This window comes from Lytechinus variegatus, chromosome 8 (genome assembly GCF_018143015.1).
Source record: "Lytechinus variegatus isolate NC3 chromosome 8, Lvar_3.0, whole genome shotgun sequence".
NCBI lineage: Eukaryota > Metazoa > Echinodermata > Echinoidea > Temnopleuroida > Toxopneustidae > Lytechinus > Lytechinus variegatus.
Window position 1 is genome coordinate 12635875 of NC_054747.1, and position 27462 is coordinate 12663336.

At 41.2% G+C, this 27462-nt stretch overlaps 1 protein-coding gene across 1 annotated transcript in view; it reads left to right on the forward strand.

Annotated features, from left to right (window-relative positions):
- The window catches only part of LOC121420662, a 187285-nt gene that overhangs the window by 99279 nt on the left and 60544 nt on the right, over positions 1-27462 (forward strand). Inside the window, exons 77-106 of the mRNA XM_041615325.1 lie at positions 18-197; positions 920-1141; positions 1525-1872; positions 2414-2701; positions 3147-3282; positions 5097-5253; positions 5799-6102; positions 7088-7304; positions 8572-8750; positions 10375-10554; positions 10831-11181; positions 11615-11752; positions 12641-12796; positions 13601-13816; positions 14317-14502; positions 14929-15108; positions 16170-16367; positions 17211-17327; positions 17950-18152; positions 18464-18812; positions 19402-19560; positions 19995-20226; positions 20663-20856; positions 21539-21733; positions 22954-23055; positions 23710-23910; positions 24580-24837; positions 25399-25611; positions 26335-26475; positions 26948-27211. Coding sequence (XP_041471259.1) covers positions 18-197; positions 920-1141; positions 1525-1872; positions 2414-2701; positions 3147-3282; positions 5097-5253; positions 5799-6102; positions 7088-7304; positions 8572-8750; positions 10375-10554; positions 10831-11181; positions 11615-11752; positions 12641-12796; positions 13601-13816; positions 14317-14502; positions 14929-15108; positions 16170-16367; positions 17211-17327; positions 17950-18152; positions 18464-18812; positions 19402-19560; positions 19995-20226; positions 20663-20856; positions 21539-21733; positions 22954-23055; positions 23710-23910; positions 24580-24837; positions 25399-25611; positions 26335-26475; positions 26948-27211 — 6264 coding nt within the window. The remainder of the gene's footprint in view (positions 1-17; positions 198-919; positions 1142-1524; positions 1873-2413; positions 2702-3146; positions 3283-5096; positions 5254-5798; positions 6103-7087; positions 7305-8571; positions 8751-10374; positions 10555-10830; positions 11182-11614; positions 11753-12640; positions 12797-13600; positions 13817-14316; positions 14503-14928; positions 15109-16169; positions 16368-17210; positions 17328-17949; positions 18153-18463; positions 18813-19401; positions 19561-19994; positions 20227-20662; positions 20857-21538; positions 21734-22953; positions 23056-23709; positions 23911-24579; positions 24838-25398; positions 25612-26334; positions 26476-26947; positions 27212-27462) is intronic.

Here is a 27462-nt window from a genome sequence, read left to right on the forward strand (position 1 = left end):
TTGTTCATTTACTGCAGGTGATCGATGTAGTCCTGGATACTACTGCCTCGAGGGAAGCTCCGTCGAGGAAGCGTGCCCTCCTGGAACCTACCAGCCAAGTCTGATGGCTAAGAACATCACCTACTGTCTTGACTGCCTGGCTGGGAAGTACTGCAACGACAGCGGTCTGTCACAACCAGAAGGGAACTGCTCCAGAGGTAAAGATGATGATAGTGATGAGGGTGATGGTGATGATGGTCAAGATGTTGGTGATGATGATGAGGTTGGTGATGGTGGTGATGATGGTAATGATGATGATGATGATGATGATGGTGATGATGATGATGATGATGATGATGATGGTGATGGTGATGATGATGATGATGATGATGATGATGATGATGATGATGATGATGATGATGATGATGATGATGGTGATGATGATGGTGATGATGATGGTGATGATGATGATGATGATGATGATGGTGATGATAATGATGATGATGATGATAATGATGAGGGCGATGGTGATGATGGTAAAGATGCTGGTGATGATGATGATGATGATTATGCTGATGATGATGATGTTGGTGGTGATGATGGTGATGATGAAAGTGGTGGTTGTAATTATGATGATGATGTTGAATATGATGGTGGTGGTTATGAGGATGATCATGATGGTGGCGGTGGTTGTGATGCTGATAATGATGGCGAGGATGATGCGGTTATATTCTCATCCTTCCATTTAACATGAGACAGATTTCATATACCATTATTGCTACCCTGTGAGCATTTCATGAAACAAATCGTCAGGGTTTTCACTCACTACTGTTATAAGCTACTGAAATCCTTGTTTCTGATTGGCCCAGAATAAGAGATGCTTCATGAAACACCTGTAAACCTGTTTTCATACAATCCTTACTACTTATTCATCCTATAGGATTCTACTGCCCCGGTGGCCAGACCGTCCCGACCCCCAACGAGTACCGATGTCGCCGTGGTTACTACTGCCAGGAGGACTCTGCGGAGGAGCAGGCATGTCCGGCCGGGACCTACCAGGATGAACCTGAGCAATGGGAGTGCAAGGACTGCCCCGCTGGCTTCTACTGCGACGACACCAATGGACCCATCGTCAACTACACAGCTTATGTTTGCCCAGAAGGTAATTACGTGTAGAGGCTAATAAAAGCTATTGATAAAATATCATATTTTCCTCGGGACCTAGATCAACTTTCTAAGCTTGCTCTTTTTAGCAGGGCTGTCTTAATTAATTTCCCCTCTCTATCCTTATATGTCCCTGGCTAAATGACAGAAGGGCCCACTTTAGCCATAGAAGGAGGGGGGGGGGCATGATTGCGCCTTCCATTGCTTCTTGCAATTTTTCTCGGAACGGACAAAGGTAGTACTGCGAAATTTTACAATTCCTTTTTGAAGTCTTGCACATCCTTTGAGACCACATCCGTGACATACGGGTATAGCATCGCAACACCATATGACTTTTTAGGGCAAGAAGATGTCTTCCAACTTTTTTCTCTTTTCCTCCAGGTCACTACTGTCCGGAGGGCACCAGAGCAGCCACCTACTACAAGTGCCCCATCGGAACCTTCAACAACATCACTGCCATCTCTAACCAATCGGAATGCTCCGACTGCCTCGGAGGTTACTACTGCGGCGAGCCAGGTCTCACGTACCCTCGGACGCTCTGTGCGGCTGGATACTATTGTCGCCAGGCGGCCCGCATCGCGACACCCAGCCAGGGTTACGATGCGGACGAGTGTCCGGTCGGTCATTACTGTCTAGAGGGAACTGAAGAACCAATTGCCTGTCCTTTGGGCACCTTCAGTAATGAGACTGGCTTGATGAATGTTACTGAATGTGAATACTGCACACCAGGTAAGCTTCATAGGGTTCATATGAGTCCTAGCATTATTTGTTTTTTTTTCAGGGATTCTGAGGATTCCTTTCCTCTATAAGCTAGGTAAAGGTTGTTTTTCTTGAAATTCATTGAAATAACTTCAGATTTAGAAGGGATTTATTTCTTCATGTAGTTCTGCGTGCATGGTTATCACTTCAGCTTAGAAAATTTATCATCCTAATGTGTTAATAAATATAAAGTGGAACTACATGTACACAGTATAAATTGCAAATAATAACAACCAGTCACTTTTCTGTGTGCGAATAGTTTGAGCTAATTGAAAAGCCAATATGCATATAGATAATGCAAATTAGAATAAAAGTATTTTTCTGCAGGAGAAAAAATAAAACTAGTCATCAAAAATGATAAAGAAATTTTCCTTTTAGTTGTTGTTCTACTATTAAACATTTGTAAACAATTTGGTGTTTATCAAATTCACTGTAACAAAATCGGTAAATTCAAGAAAGATACCTAAATGTTTTAATTGCATTCATAGTAATATTCAATCTGCTCATCTAGGTTCGTACTGTGATCAAGTGGCACTGACCGCTCCCGTTGACCTCTGCACGGCCGGCTTCTACTGCGTCCAAGGCTCGGACAACCAGGAGCAGTTTGTCTGTCCTGCTGGACGCTACTGTCCCGAGGGCACTTCAGTCCCTTACAAGTGTCCTGCGGGGACATTCTCCAACGACACTAGGCTTGTGGAGGAAGCAGAATGTCGCAACTGCACCGCAGGGTATTACTGCCAGCAGACGGGACTGTCGGAAGAAGAAGATCTTTGTACGGCAGGATACTACTGTCCAGAAGGTAGTTGAGTTTCTTGATGTCCAACTTTTTTTCATAGTGGTCATCGTCATCATGTCGATCATTATCATCATCATCAATATCATTACCATCAATGTTGTCATTATTGTTATCATAATTGATATCATCATCAACATTACTATGGTCATCATCAATATTGTATCTTCATCATCATCATCACTGAAATTAACACCATCATCATAATTATCTTCATTATCACCATCATCATCATCATCAACATTTTTTATTTTAGTAGTTATTTTCCCTCTCATGAAGGGTTTCTGACTCTCAAGCCTCACTGACATACTGTCTACTTCCACTTTGGTCTAGTCAATTATGCTGATGAATGACAAGGAGTGGAGACGTATGAACTGTGATTATTTCACTACTTTGTCAGACCCACTATACCACAACAGTCTCATTTGCTGATGTCCTTTTTATCTTACAGGTTCGTCTATCCCAGCCCCTATCGAGTGCCCCATCGGTCTTCACTGTCCTCTTGGATCACCGGAGCCCAAGGCATGCGCTGCAGGTACCTACACCAACCGAACCACGCAGTCATCATGCCTAACCTGCCCACAAGGGTAAGTCAAGATTTCAATAAAATATGTGTGACCAACCCCCCTAAACCCAACAATAAGTTGCCAGGAAAAGGTTCTTTTTAAATAACGAAAATAATAATTTGGTACTTTACAAGGTTTCAATAAAAAAAGTGACCACCCCCCCCCCCTAAACCCAACAATAAGTTGCCAGGAAAAGGTTCTTTTTAAATAACCAAAATAATAATTTGGTACTTTACGAGATTTCAATAAAAAAAAAAGTGACCAACCAACCGTAAAGCCAACAATAAGTTGCCAGGAAAAGGTTCTTTGCCAACCTTAAAGGGGAATCCAACCCAAATAAAAATTTGTTTTTATAAGGAAAAGAAAAATCAGAAAAGTTGATAGGTGAAAGTTTGAACAATATTGGACAAACAACAAGAAAGTTATGAATTTTTAAAAGTTGTAAATATTGGTAATCACTATACCCATGGAGACTTCAAATTGGCCACATATGGGATGTCATAGTGATGTAAGGCAAGGACTACTCTTCCATGTACTCCAATACATATTATGGCTAAAAAGTCATTTTTCCCAAAAGTTTTATTTCAAATTATATTTTTCTTTCATGAGGACATACTACAATATACTACCAGGGTTATATTTAGATTACTGCCCCAGGGGAATGGGTACTTAAGAGAAAACCACAAATCCCTGATAATAAAGTACATGGCCTATGGGAAAGTTGTCCTTGCCCCTTGTCATTATTTACTTACACAGTTGCCAATTTGAAATCTACATAGTATTAATGATCTCAATTTTAAAGCAGCTATAACTTTCTCATTGCTTGTCCGATTTCTTTCAAACTTTCACCATTCTGTTTAATTTATTTTTCTCCTTCCCAACATAACATTTTATGGCCAAGGCTGGATTCCCCTTTAAATAATCAAAATAAGAATTTGGTAGAATACTATTTATCTATGAAAAAAATATGCGTGATTAACCCCCCTAAACCCAACAATAAGTTGCCAGGAAAAGGTTCTTTTTAAATAACCAAAATAATAATTTGGTACTTTACAAGGTTTCAATAAAAAAGTGACCAACCAACCGTAAAGCCAACAATAAGTTGCCAGGAAAAGGTTCTTTTTAAATAACCAAAATAAGAATTTGGTAGAATACTATTTATCTATGAAAAAAAATATGCGTGATTAACCCCCCTAAACCCAACAATAAGTTGCCAGGAAAAGATTCTTTTTAAATAACCAAAATAATAATTTGGTACACTACAAATTTTCAATGAAAAAAATGTGACCAAACCAACAATAATTTGCCCAATATTGAAGTTTGAGATTTGTATTGAGTTTGAAAAAGCACATCCTGAGCTTGTCAAAAGTCAGAGACATGTTTTTCCTAAAGTAATCTTGCAAGCATCTTTTCATCACATATCATCACAGTCACTGTAGATAAAACAATTGGGGGCTGCAGGAAAGCTGCAATGAAAAGATGCATTGCATCTCTATTGTGGGATTCTATTTGTCCAATCTGGAAGATCTGAAGATTTTTATGAGATTATTGGCACACAAACTCAAGAATATAAGGAACAGTTTTAGCCAAAAATTTTTTGTCAAATACAAAACATACTCATGTTAAATCCTAAATTAAATAGTTTGATACGCAGACATGGGTCCCACCTTCATATAACTTGCCAAAATTAATCAACAATAAGCCGCGCAAGTACTTGATTGAATGCAAAAGAAATTCAGTAAGGGCTTCAAAAGATGAGATGTGGACATTGTTGGACCCGATGTACGTGCAACACATATGAAGAGTTATTCAATTTTGTTTGCAATTCTTTGCAGATTGTACTGCTTGCCTGAGAATGAGACGATCGGAAACCCAGATCTGGAAGCCGGTTATGCAGACTGCCCAGCAGGCTACTACTGTCCGGCTGGAACCGGTTTGGATTGGATGGCCTGCCCAGCTGGCACCTACAGTGACCAGACCAACCTATACATGGTGAGATCAAGAAAGGGAGAGGGAGAGAGAGACAGAGGGGGGGGAGTGATAAAAAAAGCTGATATCAGAGGAGAGAGAGAGAGAGACAGAGGGAGACAAAATAGATGAAAGGGGTATTTTAAATGTGATGTTTGATTACAATTGCCTAGTTATAGAAGAGAAGGATAGAAGTGGTTGAAAAGACAGGGTAAAAAGATGTTTGAGTACGGGTGATGAATACAATACTACCTTGTGAACATTTATGTGGGGAATAAGATAAGATGGAGAGAGAAATGGGACAGAAAGAAAAAGAAATTGATGAATAATTATCAATTTTTGTTAGATGGGGGGTAGGAGGTGGAGAGGTTACTAGTTGGCCGGCTTTTCCCACAACTAGATTGTCTTGTACAGTGCATGTAGATGATTCAGGAATCCTAAAGGTCAAATAACCTTCATTTTTATAACATAAAGTAACAGCCTTTAAAGTTAGAATTCTTACATCAAAATGCATCAGTACTTCTCTTCTATACCTTACACCTGATTGTCTTTCCCTCATAACTTTCTAGATCGGGCAGTGCACAGATTGCCCCGCTGGCTACTACTGCCCTGACCAACACGCCACAAACTACACAGACCTATGCCACGAGGGTTACTGGTGCAGCTCTGGGGTGGACAGGGGCAATCCCCACACCCCCGGGACCAACGAGACCTATAACGACACCTGTCCCCTCCTGGGAGGTTATACCGGTGTCGGAGGGGTGTGTCCCAGGGGGCACAGGTGTCCGGTAGGGGTGGGCGCGCCCATCGGGTGTGACACGGGGACGTACCAGGATAACGAGGGGGAAGGTGACTGCAAGGATTGTCCGGAAGGTGAGCAATAGGGCTGGGCCCATTCTTACAAAGATTCGCGATTGATACGATCAATCCTAATTATGAGAAGCCACCAAACCCAAATTCGAAAATGCATGTGCATTTATTAATAAAAAATGTATTCTACTGTAGATATCATGATTAATATACTTATGCATGCATCGATTCAGTGTTCTCCTCTCTGCTTCCATCTGGACGCTTGTGCAACTTCCTGTACAGATGATTATGGCATTGATGGATTTCCATGATAGGGGTGTATTTGATAATCACAATTCGTCGCACGCACCACGAACCGTCCTCTCTGCGCACTTCTAAGCAAAAGTTACTTTTGCAGAAAACGCATTTAAAGAAAAGTTTTTTTTTTAACCAGCAATAAGTGAAGCTACTAGGAAAGCAATTTATTTACCAGTGTCTTCGTTAAAAAGTTCAGGTTCCAAAGTTTCATCCCGTATCTTTATATTTTCTTGTAGTTTATTATTTACGCCACAGTGGGCAACGTAACAGAGAGGACGGTTCGTGGAATAGATACAGTGCGCTTAACTTTTGCATTGAAGTGCGCAGAGAGGACGGTTCGTGGTGCGTGCGACGAATTGTTTATCAAATGGGGCCATGTACATACAAATTCATTTGTTGCTGAATGAATTGAAATCTGCTTATAATGAAATGAAATGATATACAATCGCACAAGATATATACAAGGACGTCAGGAGAAGAGGAGCAAATCTTGAGATATTGGTTCTACACACTCTGCTGCACTCAACCCAGGTGAGGTAAATGGTTATTAGCAGACTGGTTATTATTGGTAGACTTGCTTAGCCGGGTAATATAGGAGTACCTCGAGCACCGAGCAAGGTGGATACGTGTGCTATACAAATCCTGTATAATTATTTTTATTATTCTACTTAAGATATATATCATTCTGCCAGGTTTTAGTTATCAAGACTGAAATCACTCATTCGATTCATTTCTTCACATTTTCCCCCAGGTTTCTTCTGCCCTGCCAATTCCACCGACTATGACTCCAACATCTGTCCCGCCGGCTACTACTGCCCAGCTGGCACGGAGCACGGTCAGCAGTTCCCCTGCTGGCCCGGAACATTTAACAACGCCACCGGTCAAACGTCCAACTCGTCCTGCCTTCCCTGTCTCGGTGGCATGTATTGTATGGGATACCATAATGAATGGCCAACTAGCAACTGCAGGTGCGTGAAGCTTAAGCTTATCATTACAGAAACCAAATTGGCAACACAATGAAAACAACAATTACTGATTAAAACTGCAAATTGGCATCTCCCTGTTAAAAAAATTGCTCTTATCATGCATTTATTATTATTATCATCATTGTTTGTTTGGCATCGCCTGTGCCTGAGAGGAGAAAAGTGAACTGAATCATAATGACCCGCAGGTCTCTCCTTTTGGTAGAACTCTGATTGTTGAAAATGTTTAGACAAGTCACAATTATTGTTGCCAATATAAGGAAGGAAGAACATTACTCATAATGATCTCAGAAAGGGCATAGACAGAACCTCTTTTTGACAAATTAATTTACCTTTACATGCTAGAATCACAAACTAATGTATAAAATATTCTTTATAGCATTCCTAACAATTGTGAATTGAATGAACAAAATTCTGGTACCAAGACCGATTTCTTATGTATTTTATTGTTTTTTTAAATTTCTTATGTATTTCTTTGTTTTTTACTTTTTGTTTTTTATTGTTTTTTCGATGAAAATCGTTCCAGACTTAATTCTGATCATAAACAAGGCAAAATTAATTAAGTTTAATCCGAAAGAGTAGAAATAATGATACATTTATGAATTTTGGCTAAATACACAAATTGCATTGGATTTGTACATGAAATCACGGTTTTTAGCAATTTTGGGTCTGACATGCACTTACATAATGTTGCGTAATGTCATAACCGCGTACCCGGGCATCACAAATGCGGCGAGGTCACAAAATTTTGCGCAGCAGATATTTCGTGAAAATTGTCAAGGGCGGGGCCATTATTCTCCCCCCCCCCCCCCCCCCCGGGAGAATTAGGGTTAAAATGATAAATGATTGTGAATAGAGATATGATGTTTGCTTCTTAAAGATTGTAAAAGTTATTTTAAGTAGTACAGGGAGATGTTTCATCAATACTTTCTGTCTGACAAGTGGTCAGATCCGACAACGATCCTTGATTTTGATTGGCTAAGAAGCAGTGTTACTATAGTAACATTTGGATAAAACATTCTTCAAGTTCTTCATGAAATGCTATGTTGGTGTTATGTTCAGAGGTGCAAAATCAGATTTTTAATCGTTTCACCTCTGTTTATTGCTAAAATTGAAACCCATATACAACATAAAGCACAAATATATGTATAAAAGCTCATAAAAAAAGGACTAAAAATTGCTGTTATATCATAACCATAGCATGTGCTGACCAGTAGATTTTTCATATATTCACTCCCTCTCTTTTCCGCAGTGATGGGTGGTACTGTACATCCGGAGCATCCAGCCCGATGCCAAGTGACCCGTCCATTGGTGGTCAGTGCCAAGCCGGTCAGTACTGTCCGGCTGGGTCAGAGTTGCCTATTGATTGTGATCCAGGAATGTACTGCCATAGAGCCGGGCTTGCCTTGCCTCAACTGGAATGCCATCCAGGTACGAGGGTTATGTTATGTACATGTAATTGGGATGATGATGGTGATGATGATGATGATGATGATGATAGTGGTAATGATGGTGATGAAGAAGATTTTAACCATGGCAGTGGTGGCGATGGTAGTACAACTTTTAGGCTGATGATGCTGCTGCTGATGATGATGATAAATTTAGGTGATGATGCTATTGATTATGGTGGTCATGATGGTGTGAGGTGATAGTAGTCAAGCAGTGTTGATGGTGATGACAATAGCACACACATGAAAACACTTCTAAACTTAATAAAAGAAGACGAGGAACTGCAGTATTTTTCTGAGCATTTCAATGATCAAGAACCTCAACAATTTACCGCTTCCGTCCTGTTTCTACCTGACGTCGAATTAGCAGATTCCTCCAGACACGACCTCAAGCTACTTGTCTTAAAATTCTTGCATAAGATTCACCTCTCTCGGTCTACCTTACTCTCACGTCAAAATATGTAAAGCTACCATTAATGCAGTATTAAACTGCGGATCTCCGATACAGCGGAGGAAGGATACAGAAGAAGAAGAAGATGAATAGTGCCGGAATAATGTTGGTGATGAAGGTAGTGTTGTGATGATAGTGATGATGGTGATATAATGAAATTGATGAATGTAGATTTCCAAAACTACTATAAAAGAATGATACATATATAATAATAATAATAATAGACAGTTCTTGTATAGCGCATAACACATTATAAATAACGTCTCTATGCGCTTCCAAAGGACTTGGATATTATTACCCTGGCTTTAGCCTCGCAGCCTTTTACAGCGCGCTGGCATTTCAAGGAATAAATTCCTGCCAGGTACCCATTTACCTCACCTGGGTTGAGTGCAGCACAATGTGGATAAATTTCTTGCTGAAGGAAACTACACCATGGCTGGGATTTGAACCCACGACCCTCTGTTTCAAACAACGCTCCACTGTGGGTTTCAATGATAAAAAGCTACTGCTGCTGCTGATGATGATGGTGTTGATGGTGATGAAGATAATATCAACCACAGTAGAGGTGATTACTGTAGTGTGATGATTGCGTTGATGATGGCGCTGATGATAGAAGATGTCAAGGCTGATGATAATGGTGTTGTTGATGGCGCTGATGATAGAAGATGTCAAGGCTGATGATGGTGGTGTTGATGATGGCGCTGATGATAGAAGATGTCAAGGCTGATGATGGTGGTGTTGATGATGGCGCTGATGATAGAAGATGTCAAGGCTGATGATGGTGGTGTTGATGGCGCTGATGATAGAATATGTCAAGGCTGATGATGGTGGTGTTGATGGTGCTGATGATAGAATATGTCAAGGCTGATGATGGTGGTGTTGTTGATGGTGCTGATGATGGAAGATGTCAAGGCTGATGATGGTGGTGTTGTTGATGGTGATGATGATAATGATGTCAAGTTGGGGAAAAGCAGGAAAGGATCTCGGAAAGGGTGGTGCCTATCGTCATCGCAAGGTTCTACGAGACAACATCTAGGGTATTACAATGTGATGATGATGATGTTATGACGAAGATGGATAGAACAACAATGATGTTAATACTTAAATCTATTTATGACCATAATAATTTTATTCATATTCCATCCCAACCTCCCAGGTTATTACTGCATCAACGGAGCATCCCGCGGTGACCCGACTGATAACATCACAGGCAATATCTGCCCTATGGGGCATTTCTGTCCACAAGGCAGCTATTCTCCCACAGCATGTGATATGGGCTATTACTTGGATGCTGAGGGCCAGTCTCAACTTTCAAATTGCAAGAACTGCACACCAGGTAATGCAAAATTCAAAATTTGAAGTTCAAAATTCCAAATTTAAACTTCAAAATTTGAAAATCAAAAATCCGAATTTGAAATTCAAAATTTTAAAATCAAAAATCCAAATTTGAAATTCAAAATTCCAAATTGAAAATTCAAAATCCAAATTTGAAATTCAAAATGCAAAACTCAAAATTACCATACCACAGCACTCCATGATGAAAGAAGTATAACCTTTTTTGTATGTTTATGTTAAATGATTCATTTGATATAAAATTTCTCATTTTGATCAGGTATGTTCTGTGGCGAGCAAGGCCTACCCTCACCCAGCGGTGAGTGTGAACAAGGATATTACTGCCCCGAAGGCCAGTCGACAGCAAATGCCTCTGCCTTTGCTTGTCCCGAAGGCTACTTCTGCGAGACCGGCAGCCCCGCACCCGAGCCTTGTCCCTCGGGCACCTACCAAGACACCCCAGCCCAGTGGACCTGTAAGACTTGCCCGGAGGGATTCTACTGCAACGCAACGATCGGCCCAGTGGTATGGACCGGGTCCTATGTTTGCCCCAGTGGGTACTACTGTCCTGCGGGCACCGAGTATGCGGAGCAGTATCCCTGCCCCTATGGAACCTTCAATAATATCACTGGTAAGTGAATTTGATCATGGCTATCAGTCAGCCAAAGCGGTCAGGAAATTTGATTAATGAATTATTCTAGGCTTTTAATATTCAATGTAGTTATTTTCCTCAAATTTTTTGTATATGCATAATGGTATCATTTAGAAGTCTTTGTCCTGTCTCCTTGTTTGAAATGTATTATGTTTTAGAATTTATGTAAGCATGCCAATTCAGCATTTTGGCTGCCATATGTATGCGATCTTCACTGACAAATTTTCTTCTGACCAATCAGACAGTAGTATTTTTACTAGCTGATAACAGTTGTCAGTAAAAAATTATATTTTTTTTTCATGAAACACTGTCCAGTGTTATTTGCATTGTACGGCTGTGCTAAAGTTCAATTTGGCTTTACATTAACCTTGGTTGAAAGCTACAGTGGTGTTTTATGCTTATTTTCACACAGGAATAACCTCAGAGGGCGATTGTACGGACTGTACCGGAGGCTACGCCTGCAACCAGATCGGCCTTTCTTATCCACCGGTCCTGTGCGCTGCAGGTTACTACTGCAGGAAGGGTTCCAACACCACCACACCGACATACGGTACGTTACTGAACTCAAATTGGCAATCCTTGAAGAACTGATCCACGTTTATGTTAAATAATAATATTAATAATAATAATAATAGCCAATTTTTATAAAGCGCTTTTCCCAGAATGGCCCAAAGCGCGTTACAGCATATTATTACCCCGGTCATTGGATTCATTTCAATCAAGCACGAAAAGTGCACAATTTCCACTCCCTGGGGAGCATTCCTTGCATTCATCGCAGCCACATTATGGCGCTGGCAAAATCAAACATACAATATCTTTCGCATCCTACCGGGTACCCATTTAGCACCTGGGTCGAGAGTGGCAAAGTGTGGATTAACGCCTTGCCAAAGGACGCTAGACTGCGGTGGGATTCGAACACACGACCCTCTGTTTACAAGGCGAGAGTCAGAACCACTACACCACGGCTCTTCCAAATATATACTCCAGGCTGAAATTAATATGATTTGAACAGACGAAGTGAAATCAGACAAACAAAACACAGGAAATTTCATCAAAATAGGGCAAGGAATTAAGAAGTTATGACACTATAGATTTATATGATTTCAGTGAAGATCACTTGTCACTCTTCAATCTTTACTATGATATTCAATACTGTACATGTATGTCTTATCAGTTATTGCATTCAATGAGGTCTCTACACTCATGAGCATGTGGTTCTTTTTTATTCCTAGCATATTTCAAAAGGGAGGAAAGATTGTTTGCTTATGCCTGCCCCACGTTGAGGAATAGCCTTCTTGATGGCATAAATATCTGTATCTTGTATCTCTCTTGACTTTTTCAAAAAATCCTCTTTATTTCTCAATTGTTCAATCAACCTTGAGCGCTCTACAAAGAGGATTTGCCTATTTCAATATCATTCTTATTACTTTGGATACAGATGGGTTTAACAACGAGTGTCCGGCCGGATCTTACTGCCCGGAGGGAACCGACAGTCCTATCCACTGCCCGGAAGGGTACTACAGTCCCAACATGAAGCTGCAGTCTGAATCAGAATGCTTGAACTGTACAGAGGGGTTCTACTGTAATGAGACAGGTGAGGGAAGAGATGATGATGATGATCAAGAAGGAGGAGGAGGAGGTGGAGGAGGAGGAGGAGGGGGGGGGGAGGAGGAGGAGGAGGAGGAGGAGGAGGAGGAGGAGGAAGGAGAAGGGAGAGGAGGAGGAGGAGGAGAAAGAGAAGGAGGAGATGATGAAGAAGAAGGAGAAAGTGAGAGGAGGAGTAAAAAGAGGAGAATAAAAGAGGAGAATAAAAGAGAGGGAGATTTATCGTTAACACGTCAAAGTACAGTCAGAATCAGATTGCATGCACAAAAGAGAGGGAAAAAGTGTGGTGAGGTTATGTTAGGGTGAGTAGATGTTGATGAAGTGGAAAAGGAAAGGGAGGAGTAGAAGGAGAAGGAGGGGGAGGAGATTTATAGTTTACATTTCATCAAAATACAGTCAGAATCAGAGTACCTGGAGGCCGTTTCATAAAGCTGTTCGTAAGTTAAGAGCGACTTTAAGAACGACTGGTGATCCTTTCTTAAGCGCTAAACCGTCGCCTATGGTGTATACCATTTACCAAAAGAAAGGATCACCAGTCGTTCTTATCTTACGAACAGCTTTATGAAACACCCAGCTGGAATGTTAGAAACCGGTACTATGGTGATGAGACAGGTAAAGCGGGAGTAAATGATGATGAAGCAGAAAGGGAAGGGATGATGAGCAGTTGAAGGAGGAAAAGGAGATTTCTGTCTTATATTTCATCAATATGAAGACAAATTGGGCTCTGATCAAGCTGCAATTACCATGACAATAAAATGAGATTATGTTCCTTCTTTGTGGATTCTCTGTCTAGGCATCACCGAGGTCAGCGGTCCTTGCTCACCACGCTACTACTGCGAGGAGGGGTCAACCACGCCACACAGTATCATCTGCCCCGAAGGTCACTACTGTGGCCTTGCGACCCTTGACCCTACGCCTTGCCCCAACGGGACGTTCTTCAACGCCACCGGGATCGCCACGGAGGAAGAGTGCTTCCATTGCACACCTGGATACTACTGCAACGGACTTGGTATGTCAACCAAAATTCATTTGATTAAAATGTTATAACATATGCCATATTTTGATGATACTATTCACACGCAGCTCATAACAAAGAACATAAGTTCAGATACTTCTACATTTAAGAAGTGCATTGGAAAAAAATGAAAGTTCCATTTTACTTTTTTACAAAAAGTAACTGTTTCGGGAAAAGCAGTCACTGAGCCTTCGAATGATTAGATCTAGTCTGCTATGCAGACTCTGAATCGCTCGTGAAGTGGGATCTGCAGCTGGTTTGCGAACCAGCATAAAAGGGCGAGTGAAGCGAGCCATTTCAGACATCTGCAGCCCCAGTAGACCTAGTCTGCTATGCAGACTCCTTGTATCAGCTGTGATATACACAATGCAGATGTGGGTCTACAGTTGTAGACTATATAAGATCATAGAAATCAATTAGATTTGTGATGTCCAATGAAGGATCATAAATATCTATTCATTTCTGTTTTGTCTATTCATCCATCCGCCCAAAAGGTCTTGTGGAGCCTACAAATTACTGTGATCCAGGGTACTACTGCCCTCAAGGGTCATCATATGCCAAGGCCGTCATCTGTCCAATTGGCAAGCATTGTCCTCTTGGAAGTGCAGAACCACAGGACTGCATCGCTGGAACTTACACTGATAGTGAAGGTCAGGCTGCATGCCAAGTTTGTCCCGAAGGTAAGGCTGTTTTGTATCAGTATTTAACCAGTATTTATTTTGTTGTTGTTTCTGGGTTTTGAATATTCCAATAAATTCCCCTCCCCCAATATGTTCTATTCATGTCGTTTATGTACTACGTGAAAGAGAATGTAGTAAAATCACAATGTTATGTGAACTCCAGTCTTGCTATTGTTTTTTGTTTGTTTTGTTTTTAGGGTCATGGCTCTCAGTGTATTGACCTTCAGTAGAATCATTCTTGAACGTTGTTCAATTATTTTTGCCATCCTGTTCTAGGTTGCTACTGTATCCTAGATCGAAGGTGATGGTAGAAGTACAAGTACTGTTGCCCCAACGTCACTGGTCATTACTTTTTCCTATGTTTTAACTTAATAGAAATAGAAATTCTTTAACATTGTCCAATTATTTTTCGCCATACTGTCCTAGGTTACTACTGTATCCCAGAGCTAGTAGTGGAAGGTGATGCAGGAACTACCAGTTGGTCCTGCCCTCAGGGTTACTACTGTCCCAACGGCACTGGTCATGACTGGCAGCCATGTCCTGCAGGAAGCTTTGGCAAGACTGGAGGACTCACCAACATTCTGGAGTGCACTCCTTGCGATGCAGGTAAATGAAAACACCTAGGATGCATGGGAGTCTTACCTGAAACTGGCTATTTTTATATTAAGCTATTGATATTTTTGCATCTGATTTGCTAATTAAGAAAATTAGTCATTGAAAATCACTGGCAATACTGTTCTCATGAAACCCTCCCATCATCCATTGACTCTTACCGGGATCTCAAATCCTTGTCTTTGTTTCGTTGGCGCCGTTTCATAAAGCTGTTTGTAAGTTAAGAGCGATTTTAAGAACGACTGGTGATCCTTTCTTGTGGTAAATGATGTTCACCATGATATATTCATTGGTGAATTATTTAGCGTGAGAGAAAGGTTCACCAGTCGTTCTTAAAGTCGCTCTGGACAGCTTTAATATGAAACACCCACCTGGGGGCCGTTTCATAAAGCTGTTCGTAAGTTAAGAGCGACTTTAAGAACGACTGGTGAACCTTTCTTACGCGCTAAACCATCGCCAATGGTGTATACCATTTACCAAAAGAAAGGATCACCAGTCGTTCTTAAAGTTGCTCTTATCTTACGAACAGCTTTATGAAACACCCACCAGGTATGAATCTTTGGTAATCCAGAGAACAAGGTCACATTTCACAAAGACTTGTTACAAGTTTTATGAAATAGGCCCAAGAATTATGTTCTATGACAGGGCTTATTGTATCACCATGTTTGTTGAACCAATGCCCTGCTCAGGAATGCTCTTCACGATCTCTAAATCAGAAGAAAGATAACTCCTCTTGAAAGCGTGAACACCATAGATGTTATGACACAATATCCTGTTTCTTCTCCCTTTCCATGAGCTTTGGAAAAGTTTCTGTAAATGTGCTGTTTGATTATTGTCCTGTTCGTTTGACCATTTTTGTCCATAACAAATTTAGATTCTCAAGATATAAATGCCTTCTTTACACAATCAAGATAACTATTAGACCTTTGCTGACCAGTACTTTTCCTCTGTACCATTACTGTGTAATTTTCATTCAATCATCTCTTCATTGATGAAAATATATCTTCTGCTTGAATGAAACATATAATTTTGTTGTTTGTTGTTGTACCCATCAGGCTCATACTGCCAGGGGGTGAACCTGACCTCACCGACTGCCTTGTGTGCTAGGGGATACTATTGTGTCTCTGGATCCGACAGGCCCAATCCACTTTACCTCAATGACAGTCAGTGTCCCACGGATACTGTCCACCCAATCATCGGTCATATCTGTCCGGAGGGCCACTTCTGCGTGGAAGGATCAGAATATCCTGAAGGTAAGTGCCTTTGAGAGTTTCAGAATATTAGTGAATCGGTTCATAGTAATTATTTGCCATGCCTTTCTTTGGGGGCACTTCTGCATGGAAAAATCTGATTATCTTAGGATTCTTGTGACTCTGTTCATCTGATAATTAGTCATATCTGTCCTCAGGGTCACTTCTGTGTTGAAGGATTTGACAATCCTGAAGATAAGTGTCTTTGAGAGTAAAGGTTTCTAGTGACTCTGTTCAACTAATCACTGGTCATATCTGTTCAGAGGGCCACTTCTGCAAGGGAGGATCACAATAACCAAAAGAAGGTGTCTTAGAGAGTTTAAGATTCTGTTTGCCAGTCTTTCAAACTTTATTACTGATGTAGGTCTCTACTCTAGGTCATTCTTGTCACAAGGGACCCTTTTCCAATGTGTATATGATTAATCTGTTGTTACCCAATAAATTCAATTCAATTTAATTTATTTTTCATTCTTCAACATAATACAAATAAGTACAAAAATAAATTAATTCAATTTAAATAAAAGCATGAACAAAATTCAACATTGAATAAATGATGTACATATTCAATAAGTGATTCAAATATAAATGAACATGCATGTCAAATTTAAATCAATATAATTGAATATGAATTAAATCAATATCATTATATATCATGACAAGAATAAAGCAGATCTTCCGTCCAGAAGGAGACAAAAATGAGTGGCAAGAAAAAGAGTGAAGGAATGATGAACTTACATTCAAGAGATGGTCAGCTTACCAAAGCCATAGACAGGCTCTAACCAAACTGTCATTCGCGCTTCATTCGTCTTATAACTTATTCTTCTCTGTTTTTCCCCCAAATCTCAGGATGTCCTGCGGGAACGTACAACGACCTGCCGGGTGCATGGGAGTGCGAAGATTGTCCTGTAGGATACTACTGCTATGGCAACACAACAGATTACCAAGCCAATGAATGTCCATCAGGTAAGGGATAGAGCAGAGCTGCCAAGTAGTACGGTGTTTCTGTATATAGTACTGAAAAATGAGAAGAATACTGATGGTTTCATGCAAATACTGAGTTCTAAAGTTTCAGTTCTCTGTGTTGTCCTGTGGTATTTCTTGGAATATACTGATTTCCCCATCAAAATACTGATTTTCAGCCTTAAAAGTACAGAAATGTTCTTGTTCAGGTTGGTACATGTACATGTAGATCTGAGATAGGATATGAGGGTTGTTTAACATTACCTTTTTGTTTAAATCAATGCATGACTTGGTAGTAGTGGTGAATCTTTACCTGATTATTGAGACAGCATGATTTCATAAACTCCTGTAAGCAAGCGACCAGAGCACCAAAGGCTACAGGTCTTCTCCGAGGGACCTGGTAATGAGAATGGCACAAGTGTATTAGGTGGGAATTGAACCCGGGTCACCGGAATCCGAAATCCCTGAACAACAAACGAATCACCTTGACCTTTTTCTTGTCTGTTTTACTTCTTCTAGAATAATACAGATGTAGGTGAATATTCATGATATTACATATTTGCAGTTTTGATCATGTTCACAAATGGCAATGAAATTTTTTTCTTTTCTGTTTTGCCTCTTCTAGGATACTACTGTGAGCTGAACACCCCCGATCCTTACGCCTATCCATGCCCACCGGGTACCTTTAACAACCTGACCATACAGCATAGCCAAGCGGCATGCGTTGACTGCTTGCCTGGATGGTATTGCGCTGGCTATGGTAACTCCCATCCTACCGATGAATGCGACGAGGGCTGGTACTGCAGCGGCGGAGCTAATGAGAGCCAGGTGAGTGATGTTAAAAGCTATTGAAATCCTTGTTTCTGATTGGCCGAGAGCAAATAAGTCGGTAAAAATCACTGACAAAACTGTTTGTGAAACGCTTCCCAGAATTTTGCAGAGTGCCAAAACATGGACATGTAATATAGTTGCCTTATCACAGGCCCTAACAAGATAGAAAATGCAATCAAAAAAGTGTTCAAGATTCTACCCAGGGATGGTTCTGACTTTAGGGAGAGAGAAGTAAGCCTTTCATAAAAACCTAGTTGCGGAGATTCCAACAGTCACTGTCTATAACATCTTTTTCTTTACTTGTTCAGCCATCTACCAATGGAGGAGAATGTCAGCCAGGGTACTTCTGCCCCCGCGGCTCCGGAGCTCCTGAACCCTGCACAGCAGGCCAATACTGCGACCTGGCCGGCCTGGCCCACCCTACCAACTCCTGCGACCCTGGCTACTACTGTCCGTCGGGATCGTCCGACCCTCGCCAGGAGGACTGTACGGTTGGTCATTACTGTCCCGAGGGAAGCAGTCTTCCGACGCCCTGCTCTAACGGGACGTACAATCCATCGTTGAACCAGGACGAGTTTGCGGACTGCCTGCCTTGTCAAGGAGGGTTTTACTGTAATGAGACGGGCGCAAGTACGACCAGTGGAGAATGTGCTGCCCGTAAGTAACAACCTTTTGACTACTGAATTTTCTAATTCCATTGCCTCGAGAACGTGGAATCAGGAATGTTTATCATCAGGATTTGTCGCCTGAAAAGTTATCAGGTCTCCGTAACACAAAGGTTTGCGATGAATTGCAAATATGAAAGAACCGCACTGATTGGTCCATGGTCAGTATTTCAAACCTAATGCGCGTGTAACATTGATATTGATTGGTCAGTTCATTTAGCGATTGATCGCTAATCTTTGTGTTATGGAGCCCTGATCTGACTTCTTTCTGTGGTTTTGATTGACTAAGAAACACAGTTGGCTGACTGTTCTTATCATGATAATTGTCTGGTAAATTGCAACTTTCATGAAATAGTTTAAATAAGCAGTGAGTCTAGTAGTTCTTTCTTTGCTTTTGGCAAGTTGTCAATCAACATCATTGCTTACATGTATCTCCATCTTGTTCAAAAGATGAAAGAAGATGTAGATCTGCATAACTCAGATTATTTAAACCACTCTGAACCTAAAAAATCTGATGTTTACTATGGCTTCTTGATTACGCTTTAAAATTTTAAAACTTTAACCCTTTTTGTTCATGGCAGAATACTATTGTCCACCCGGTCAAGTTACTCCAACGCCAGGAGACTACCTGTGTCCGACCGGTCACTACTGTGTGGCTAATCTCGCAACACCGACCCGCTGTCAGGACGGAACATACCAGGATGAGATGGGCAAAGACTCTTGCCTCACTTGTGAAGAAGGTTAGTGGATACTTCAGGGCTTTAGAATGAAAATAATATCAGCAAGTGCGCTAATAAGAAATATAGACCTCATAATAATTTTGGATCATGGTCTAGTTCTTGTGAACTGCCAGAATGGAACATTTACATATAAGAATGAAATTGGAAAGACTCTTGCCTCACTTGTGAAGGAGGTTATTTGATACTACAGGGAGTTGAAACAAAAATTAATGCATTAAAGTGAGGGCATTAGTAAGAAATATAACCTAATAATATTATTTGAACAGTATATGGTTCTTTTTCTGCCAGGATTGCACCTATCAGGATACATGTAACTACTGCTGTCATGCAAGAGACCATTATTTCTCAGTAACACCTTTTGCTTGGTGCATTGTGTTTTTAGCCAACTTACCACAAGGTATCTAATTTTCCAAGTGATCATTCTTCTTTCATAGGCTACTTCTGTGACAACACCCTGTATGCTGTCAGTGACCTGTCCAACGCTTCCTGTCCAGCCGGCTACTACTGTCCAGCGGGAACCAAGAGGGCTAACCAGTTCCCTTGCCCATCAGGGACCTACAACAACCTGACCAACGCTGTCAATGATTCTTGGTGTACTGAGTGTCTCGCAGGGTTCTTCTGCCAGACGCCTGGTCTGAGTGCCCCTGAGGACGAGTGCTACCCGGGGTAGGTGGTCTCGATTCAATCTCATGGAAGATGTTTTATATTTAATAACAATGTTTATGAATACTATGAAGCACTGAAAAGAAGAAGCACCATAGCGTGCACACAATATATGAATAATGATAATCAATATTTCTTTTTTTGAATTTTCAGATTCTTATTCTATAAGTCTTCTAGCATATGTTTGCTTTGTCTTCATTTTGCTTTTTTTACTTAGTGTATCTTTTGTAAAATATTACTGTGGTTATTTTCTCCAATATGTTTCATACACACGCAAAAGAAAAAGTGTAACTTTGTGTGGGCCTGACCTTTTGACCTTTAGGAGTACCCTTTTTGGCCTCAAAAGAGTGTGTTGTACCTCTATCCAGCTGTCGATGTTCACGAAAGACGGAGAGCACGGCACTTTGATCTCACTCTATTTTTTTCTTTGTTCCTCCAGCTACTACTGCTTGGCTGGTGAGGACAACCCTACCCCCAACCCCTGTCCAGAGGGTAACTACTGTCCCTCTGGTAGCTACAAGCCTACACCCTGTCCAGCCGGAACGATCTCTAGCGGTACGACCAATGAGAACGTAACGGACTGTGCACCATGTGACCCGGGAAGGTACTGCACTGCAAACAGCTCTAGCAATGGTGAGTCACATTTCTTATAGTTATGCTACTGTTATAAGCTATTGAAATGCTCGTGTGTGATGGTAAATTTATCAGTAAAATCCACTGAAAATATGTTTCATGAAATCCAGTTCGCCAAGTTGCACTTCATCAGGTTAGCAGAATTACAATGGCAAATAGTGTCTTTGACAACATTTGTGGTCCCTTAAAGTCGCTAGACAACATATATGTATGCAAGCTCTATTCTATGCAGGCCAACCTGCATACTGTAACTGGCAATTCTAATGCGAAAATGATAGTCTAATATCATTTGAATTATTGAATCTTTTACCAAAACTTGAGACAAGCAGAAAATACTTGTATAGTGAAACCTGTCTTCAGTAATCATCCAAAATGTGGCTTTTATAGACAGGTGGCTGCTATAGACAGGTTCTTACACACAATCTGACTCCATGGGAATCTGTTTTAGTTGACACTATAGACAGGTGGCTGCTATAGACAGGTTCTTATACACACTATCTGACTTTATGGGAATTAGTTTAAGTGGTCACTATAGCGTGCAGTTTCTAAAGAGAGATGGCTGCTAAAGATGTTATTGATACAAAGGTTGGTTGCACCTCCTCATCAGAAGGGTCCAAACTTCCCATATTTTTTTAGGATGATAAAACAAATTCTTGTATTCTTCTTCCTTTTGCTGTATCAGGTGTAACACTGCCCTGTGATGCTGGCTATATCTGCACCGGTGGCTCGGACACACCAACTCCTGGGGACATTGCCATCGGGTACACCTGTCCTCAAGGCCATTACTGCGAGGCGGGCGCAACGAAAGAAAGGCGATGCGATCAGGGAACCTACGCTCCGTCCGTCAACCACGGAGAATGCCTCCTCTGCCCAGAAGGTGAGACTTGGAAAAAAAACAGGTTTTAAAAGTGGAATAGTTGTGGACTAGGGGATGTGTCATCAACAAGTATAACAGCCGAATGACAGAATTAAAACTCTGAGTAAAGCCATGTTGTTGGAGTTCATATTTTCATATTTTTTTAGATTGTCTTTATATCTAATCATTTTCACAATACAAGTCTGCTTGATTCAGTTTCGAAATAATGATAAACTCCAAGTGATTTTTGTGCAAAGTAAAATTTTCATCTGGGAAAAAAAAATCATGCTTGCAAGACTGGTTACATCACAACGATTTGGAAACAATTGGGCCTAGGGGATGTTTCATTAAGAAGTATAACAGCAAAATGACAGAAATAAAACTCTGAGTAGAGCCATGTTGTTGGAGTTCATATTTTATTTTTTTATTTAGATCATCTTTATTTTCTAATCATTTTCACAATACAAGTCTGCTTGATTATATCAGAAATAATGATAAACTCCACACGATTTTTGTGCAAAGTAAAATTTTCATCTGGGAAAAAAAAAATCATGCTTGCAAGACTGATGACATCACAACGATTTGGAAACAATTTGGCCTCTTCAAGCAGGAACGTTTATGATAATAGTAGTAGTAGTAGTAATAATGATGATAAAAGTGTTGTTATAGAGAGCACCCAACATCCAATGATGGTCATGGGTGTAGTAGCAAAACAAAAGTTTTTCTGTATCTAAAGATACAGTGGAAAGATAACGGTGGATGCGCCGTGGTGTAGCAGTTCTGACTCTCGCCTTGTAATCAGAGGGTCGTGTGTTCGAATCCCACCATGGCCTAGCGCCCTTTGGCAAGGCGTCAATCCACACTTTGCCACTCTCACCCAGGTGCTATTTGGGTACCGGTAGGAAACAACCGTCATTGTGGTAGGTTTAGCAAGTTTGCGCCTAACAGGCTGCTTGGAATGCTATGAATCCAGTGACCGGGTAATAATAATTGTGAAGCGCCTTGAACAGTCGTAGATTGATAAAGCGCTATATAAATGCCAATTATTATTATTATCTGTATCTATAGATTCAAACATAAACAAATGCCCTACATTTTGGGGGCTATATCTGTATGATTTCCCAGCAAACATTTGTCGGCACGGAACTGCAGGTGATTACTTGTACATGCTTTAATTACCCCTTGCTTTCCTTGCCAAATGTTGTCTGAAGTTCATGGTTTTGTTCTGGTAAATCCAACAGGAACAAGCTGTCCAGAGACTGGCATGAACTTCACCTTACCATGTCCTGAAGGGTATTACTGTCTACCAGAGACCAGAGATAATGGAACACCATGCCCACTTGGTACGCCTTCATGATGGTGAAGATGATGATGATTATTGTGCTAGTGATGATGGTGGTGATGGTGATGATGCGGATGAGGATGATGATGAGGAGGAGGAGGAGGATGATGAGGAAGAGGAGGAGGAGAAGAAGGATGATGATGATGATGATGGTGGTGGTGGTGATGATGATGATGAGGAGGAGGATGATATAGATTCTGAGGAGGAAGATTAGTATGATAACTCTGGAGATGATGGTGATGGCCAAGATGGTGTTGATGATAATGCTATTAATGATGATTATGACAATAATGGTGTTGATAGTGATGATGACGATAATCATGATAGTGGTGTTGATGGAAATAATGATGATGTTGACGGTCACAATAGTTGTGGGGATTATGATGATGATTGTGGTAATGTTGTTGATAATGATGATGATGATGATGATGTTGTTAATGATGATGATGATGTTGATGGTGATGATGATGATGATGACGACGTTGATGGTGATGACGATGATGACGTTGATGGTGATGATGGTGATGATGATGATGATGATGGTGATGATGATGATGTTAATGGTGATGATGATTACAATGATATGATGATGATATTGGTGATGATCATCATATATACAATAATGACTCGTATCTCTCTCTCTCCCCCTCTCCAGGTACCTTCAGTAACATCACTGGTCTATCCAACGAGAGCCAATGCCAGGCTTGCTTTGCCGGCATGCACTGCAACGAGACCGGTCTCGCCTGGCCCTCAGGGTTCTGTGAAGCCGGTTTCCTCTGTATCTCCGGAGCGATGGAGTCGGCTCCAGACGATGGCATCAATGGACCTTGCCCCACAGGAGCTTACTGTGAAGAAGGTAAGTTTCATTCCCTTTTTTCACGGTCAACTGTTATAAGCTACTGAAATGCTCGCATCTGATTGGCTCAGAGCAAATTGAATCAGTCCGGCATGATATCACCTTGCCCATGTCCATTCCAGTAAAATGGTAAGATCCTGATGAAACACCTGAGCAAGAATACAGTTGTATTTTTCATGAAAATGTTAGAAATACATACCTTGATTGAAGGTATTCCAGTTTGGTTTGCGACGAGGCATTGCATTGTAATGGAGTTTTGTGCAGTGGTGGGTGAAGGCCCAGTGGATCAGTCTCCGGATGTTGAAACAGAGGTTCGTGGGTTTGAATCCCAGCCATGTCAGGTTCCTTCAGCAAGATTTTGATCCACATTTTGCTGAACTCAACCCAGGTGAGGCAAATGGAAACCTGGCGGGAATTTATTCTTTGAAACCTAAAGTACTTTGGCTGAACTCAGTTTCATTCTGCTGTTATTTGTTGTAGAGAGCTCAGATACTGATGATAGAGAGGTGTAGCCTTTGCAAGTTTCAGGTCACATGATCAAGGTCAAAGGTCATGTGAGGTCAAACATTGATATTATTAATGTTATTATTATTATTATTATTATTAGCATGATTATTATTAGTAGTATTATTACTCTCATTCTTTAAAACAATATCCCTTACTCCACAGGTGTGACATCTGAGGCTCTCTGTCCGCCCGGTACTTTCAACCCAACCCGCGGCGGTCAAAACATCAGCGACTGCCTTCCATGTACCTCGGGCAAGTTCTGTGGAACCAGCGGCCTATCGTCCCCGACAGGCTGGTGCCGCGAAGGGTATTACTGCCCCAGCGACGCCGAGGTGTATGACAATCGCCCAAGCGAGTTTGAGTGCCCAGCTGGTCACTTTTGTTTGAATGATACAGCCACGCCCTATCCGTGTGAACCTGGTAAGTAACCAAATCGTCCATTCTTGATGGGGGGTCATTAATTAGCCTTTCCTCAGTTGGACTGGGTGTTTTTTAAAATCATTTTCCACTGTATCTAAAATTACCATACATGAAACTACATACAGTGAAATCAGAAGGACACGCCCCCCCTTCCCCCTCCCCCCCTTCAAAAAAATGCAAAATTTGTATTTTCGTTTGGTAGCCTGTCCCTTTATATATGCCTCTGAATTCTTTCACTGTGTTCTTACTCACTACCTGTTCTGTCTTCAGAATATAAGTTATCCTGAACATTGAAGTCCACATTCATTATGATGCTACGAAGGATTGGTTGACCTTTGATATCTGAACTTTGACATGCTCAGTTGGTTAAAAAAAATGTCTGCCTTTCAACCGAGAGGTCAGAAATTAAAGCCCCGGTTACATCAGACCTAAAGATGATAATAGAAGGGGGTTGCTGCTACCCTGTTTGGTTTTCGACAATTTAAGGGATAGAGCAACGTAGGAAGTTTTCTGTCTCGAACAATAGAATAGTGATTTTCATTTGTTATCCTCCACCTCCAGGTACCTACCAACCAAACACAAGATCTATCGACTGTCTGGTCTGCCCTGAGCGGTACTACTGTCTGCAGAATACCAGCCACCCTGAGCCATGCAGCCCCTACACCTACTGCCCCGAAGGCTCACCAGCACCCATCAACTGCCCCAACGGAACGTACACCATGGACAACGTGACGCACCTGGCTGCAGCCGATGAATGCCAGTATTGCCCTACGGGTGAGATAAATGACCTGTTCCCCTGGAACACAAAGCTTAAACCTGGCTCATACTTTTGTGTTTAGGGCTTGCGTTCAGCTGCGAATTGCCTGAACACAGACAAACACAACACAACTCAATGAAGCAAGCTAATACAAGGTCAATACACGGATTGACGAAGATGCCTTGTGTTCTAGCTCGGAAGTTGAAACATTTTCAAACATCCGCAATTGAATACAACTGAATGCATCCAAACCTCATACGAACAAATGCGAGAAAGAGTGTGTAAGGACAAGCAACAACGAGCAAGGCATGCAGCTCACCCATAGGCCAAATAGCAGTGCTGCTCATTTTTACATCAATATGCCTCGCTTTAGCTTGCTTTATCTCACTTTCCTATTTGCAATTTTGTACGAGCTCCGATGAACTTGTAGGCAAAATGTTAGTGCAACCAATTGTTTTGCTGTGTGGTTCATGTACATGTACATGTGATAGGCTGTATGTTGATGTTTCCAGCTAAAGCAGTGATACACAGCTTAAAACGCAAAGATGTGAACCAAGCTTTAGCGAAAAAAAATTGATTGATTAAATTGACTATAATGTATTTCCACATAGTACTTTTTATGTTGTTGTTTTTTTTTCGAGATGCCTGCTTCTATTATTTGGACTGGATGAGACAAAGAGTTTATGCTTGGGGGGGTGGTGTTTCTATTATTTTTTATTATTATTTTCTCTGTGTTTTAGGATCATACTGTCTTGGCGGACGCATCGCTGGGCCATGCTCTGCAGGATATCTGTGCTACAGTGGATCTGACACTCCCACACCCGATGGTAGCGACCCAACTGTTGGAGAAATCTGTCCCTTCGGTTTCTACTGCGAAGAAGGTAATGTTCATTCTTCGACAATATGTCATTTAAGGATGATACGAAAGATAAATGATATGGGCCTATTCCTTTTTTTCATATTACAATTTTTACCAAATTTATGATATCTTGAGTAATGCACATACATGTAGCAGAATTGAAGAGGTCCCCTTTCAAGGACAAAGATTCCCTTTGTGTGCGATTCCCTCCTGCTTTACTGTGACAAAGGATTTTCAACATTTCACAAAGTAAATACTTTGTCCAGGCCAAATTGCACAGAAGAATACTAATCCTATAATGAGATATTGTGGATTACACAGTCAGATAGTGAATTGGCAACTATATAAATAACAGGTACATGTATATTCTGCTCTTTCACAGGATACAATAATACCTGCTTACTTTTTTGTTAAAGTAGGGCAGCCTCGTCTCCACAATATCTTATCACAAATACACTCCCACTCACCCATCTCTTTAACATCCCCCAACACAGGTGCCGCAAATGTATCGGCCTGCGAGCCTGGCAAGGTCATAGCCTACGAGGGCGCCATGAGCGTCCTGGAATGCCAGCTGTGCCCTGCGGGATACATCTGCTCCGTGGACAACGTCCTGCCGCAACCGTGCACGCCGGGATACTACTGTGAGTTCGACGCAGACCGTACACCCTGTCCCAACACCACCTATTCTTCAGAATCTGGGGCAACTAACAGCAGTACCTGTCAACCGTGTCCTGCTGGCTTTTGGTGTAACGAACCAGGTGAGAAGATATGTCTACATAGAATTCTGTGCCCCGTCTTACCAAGAGTTGCAAGTGATCCAATCGCAACTATAAACGGCCAGCAACCTCAACATATGAAATGCTTGTTTATTAAAAAAATTTCTTGATATGAATGTACATCCATAAATTAATTGATTTCTCGACAATTTGGTGTGTTCTCCTTCGTTTGAAAAAGACATGTAACAAATTTCCTGTAGAAAAAATCATAACACTTGTAGACACATTCCAGA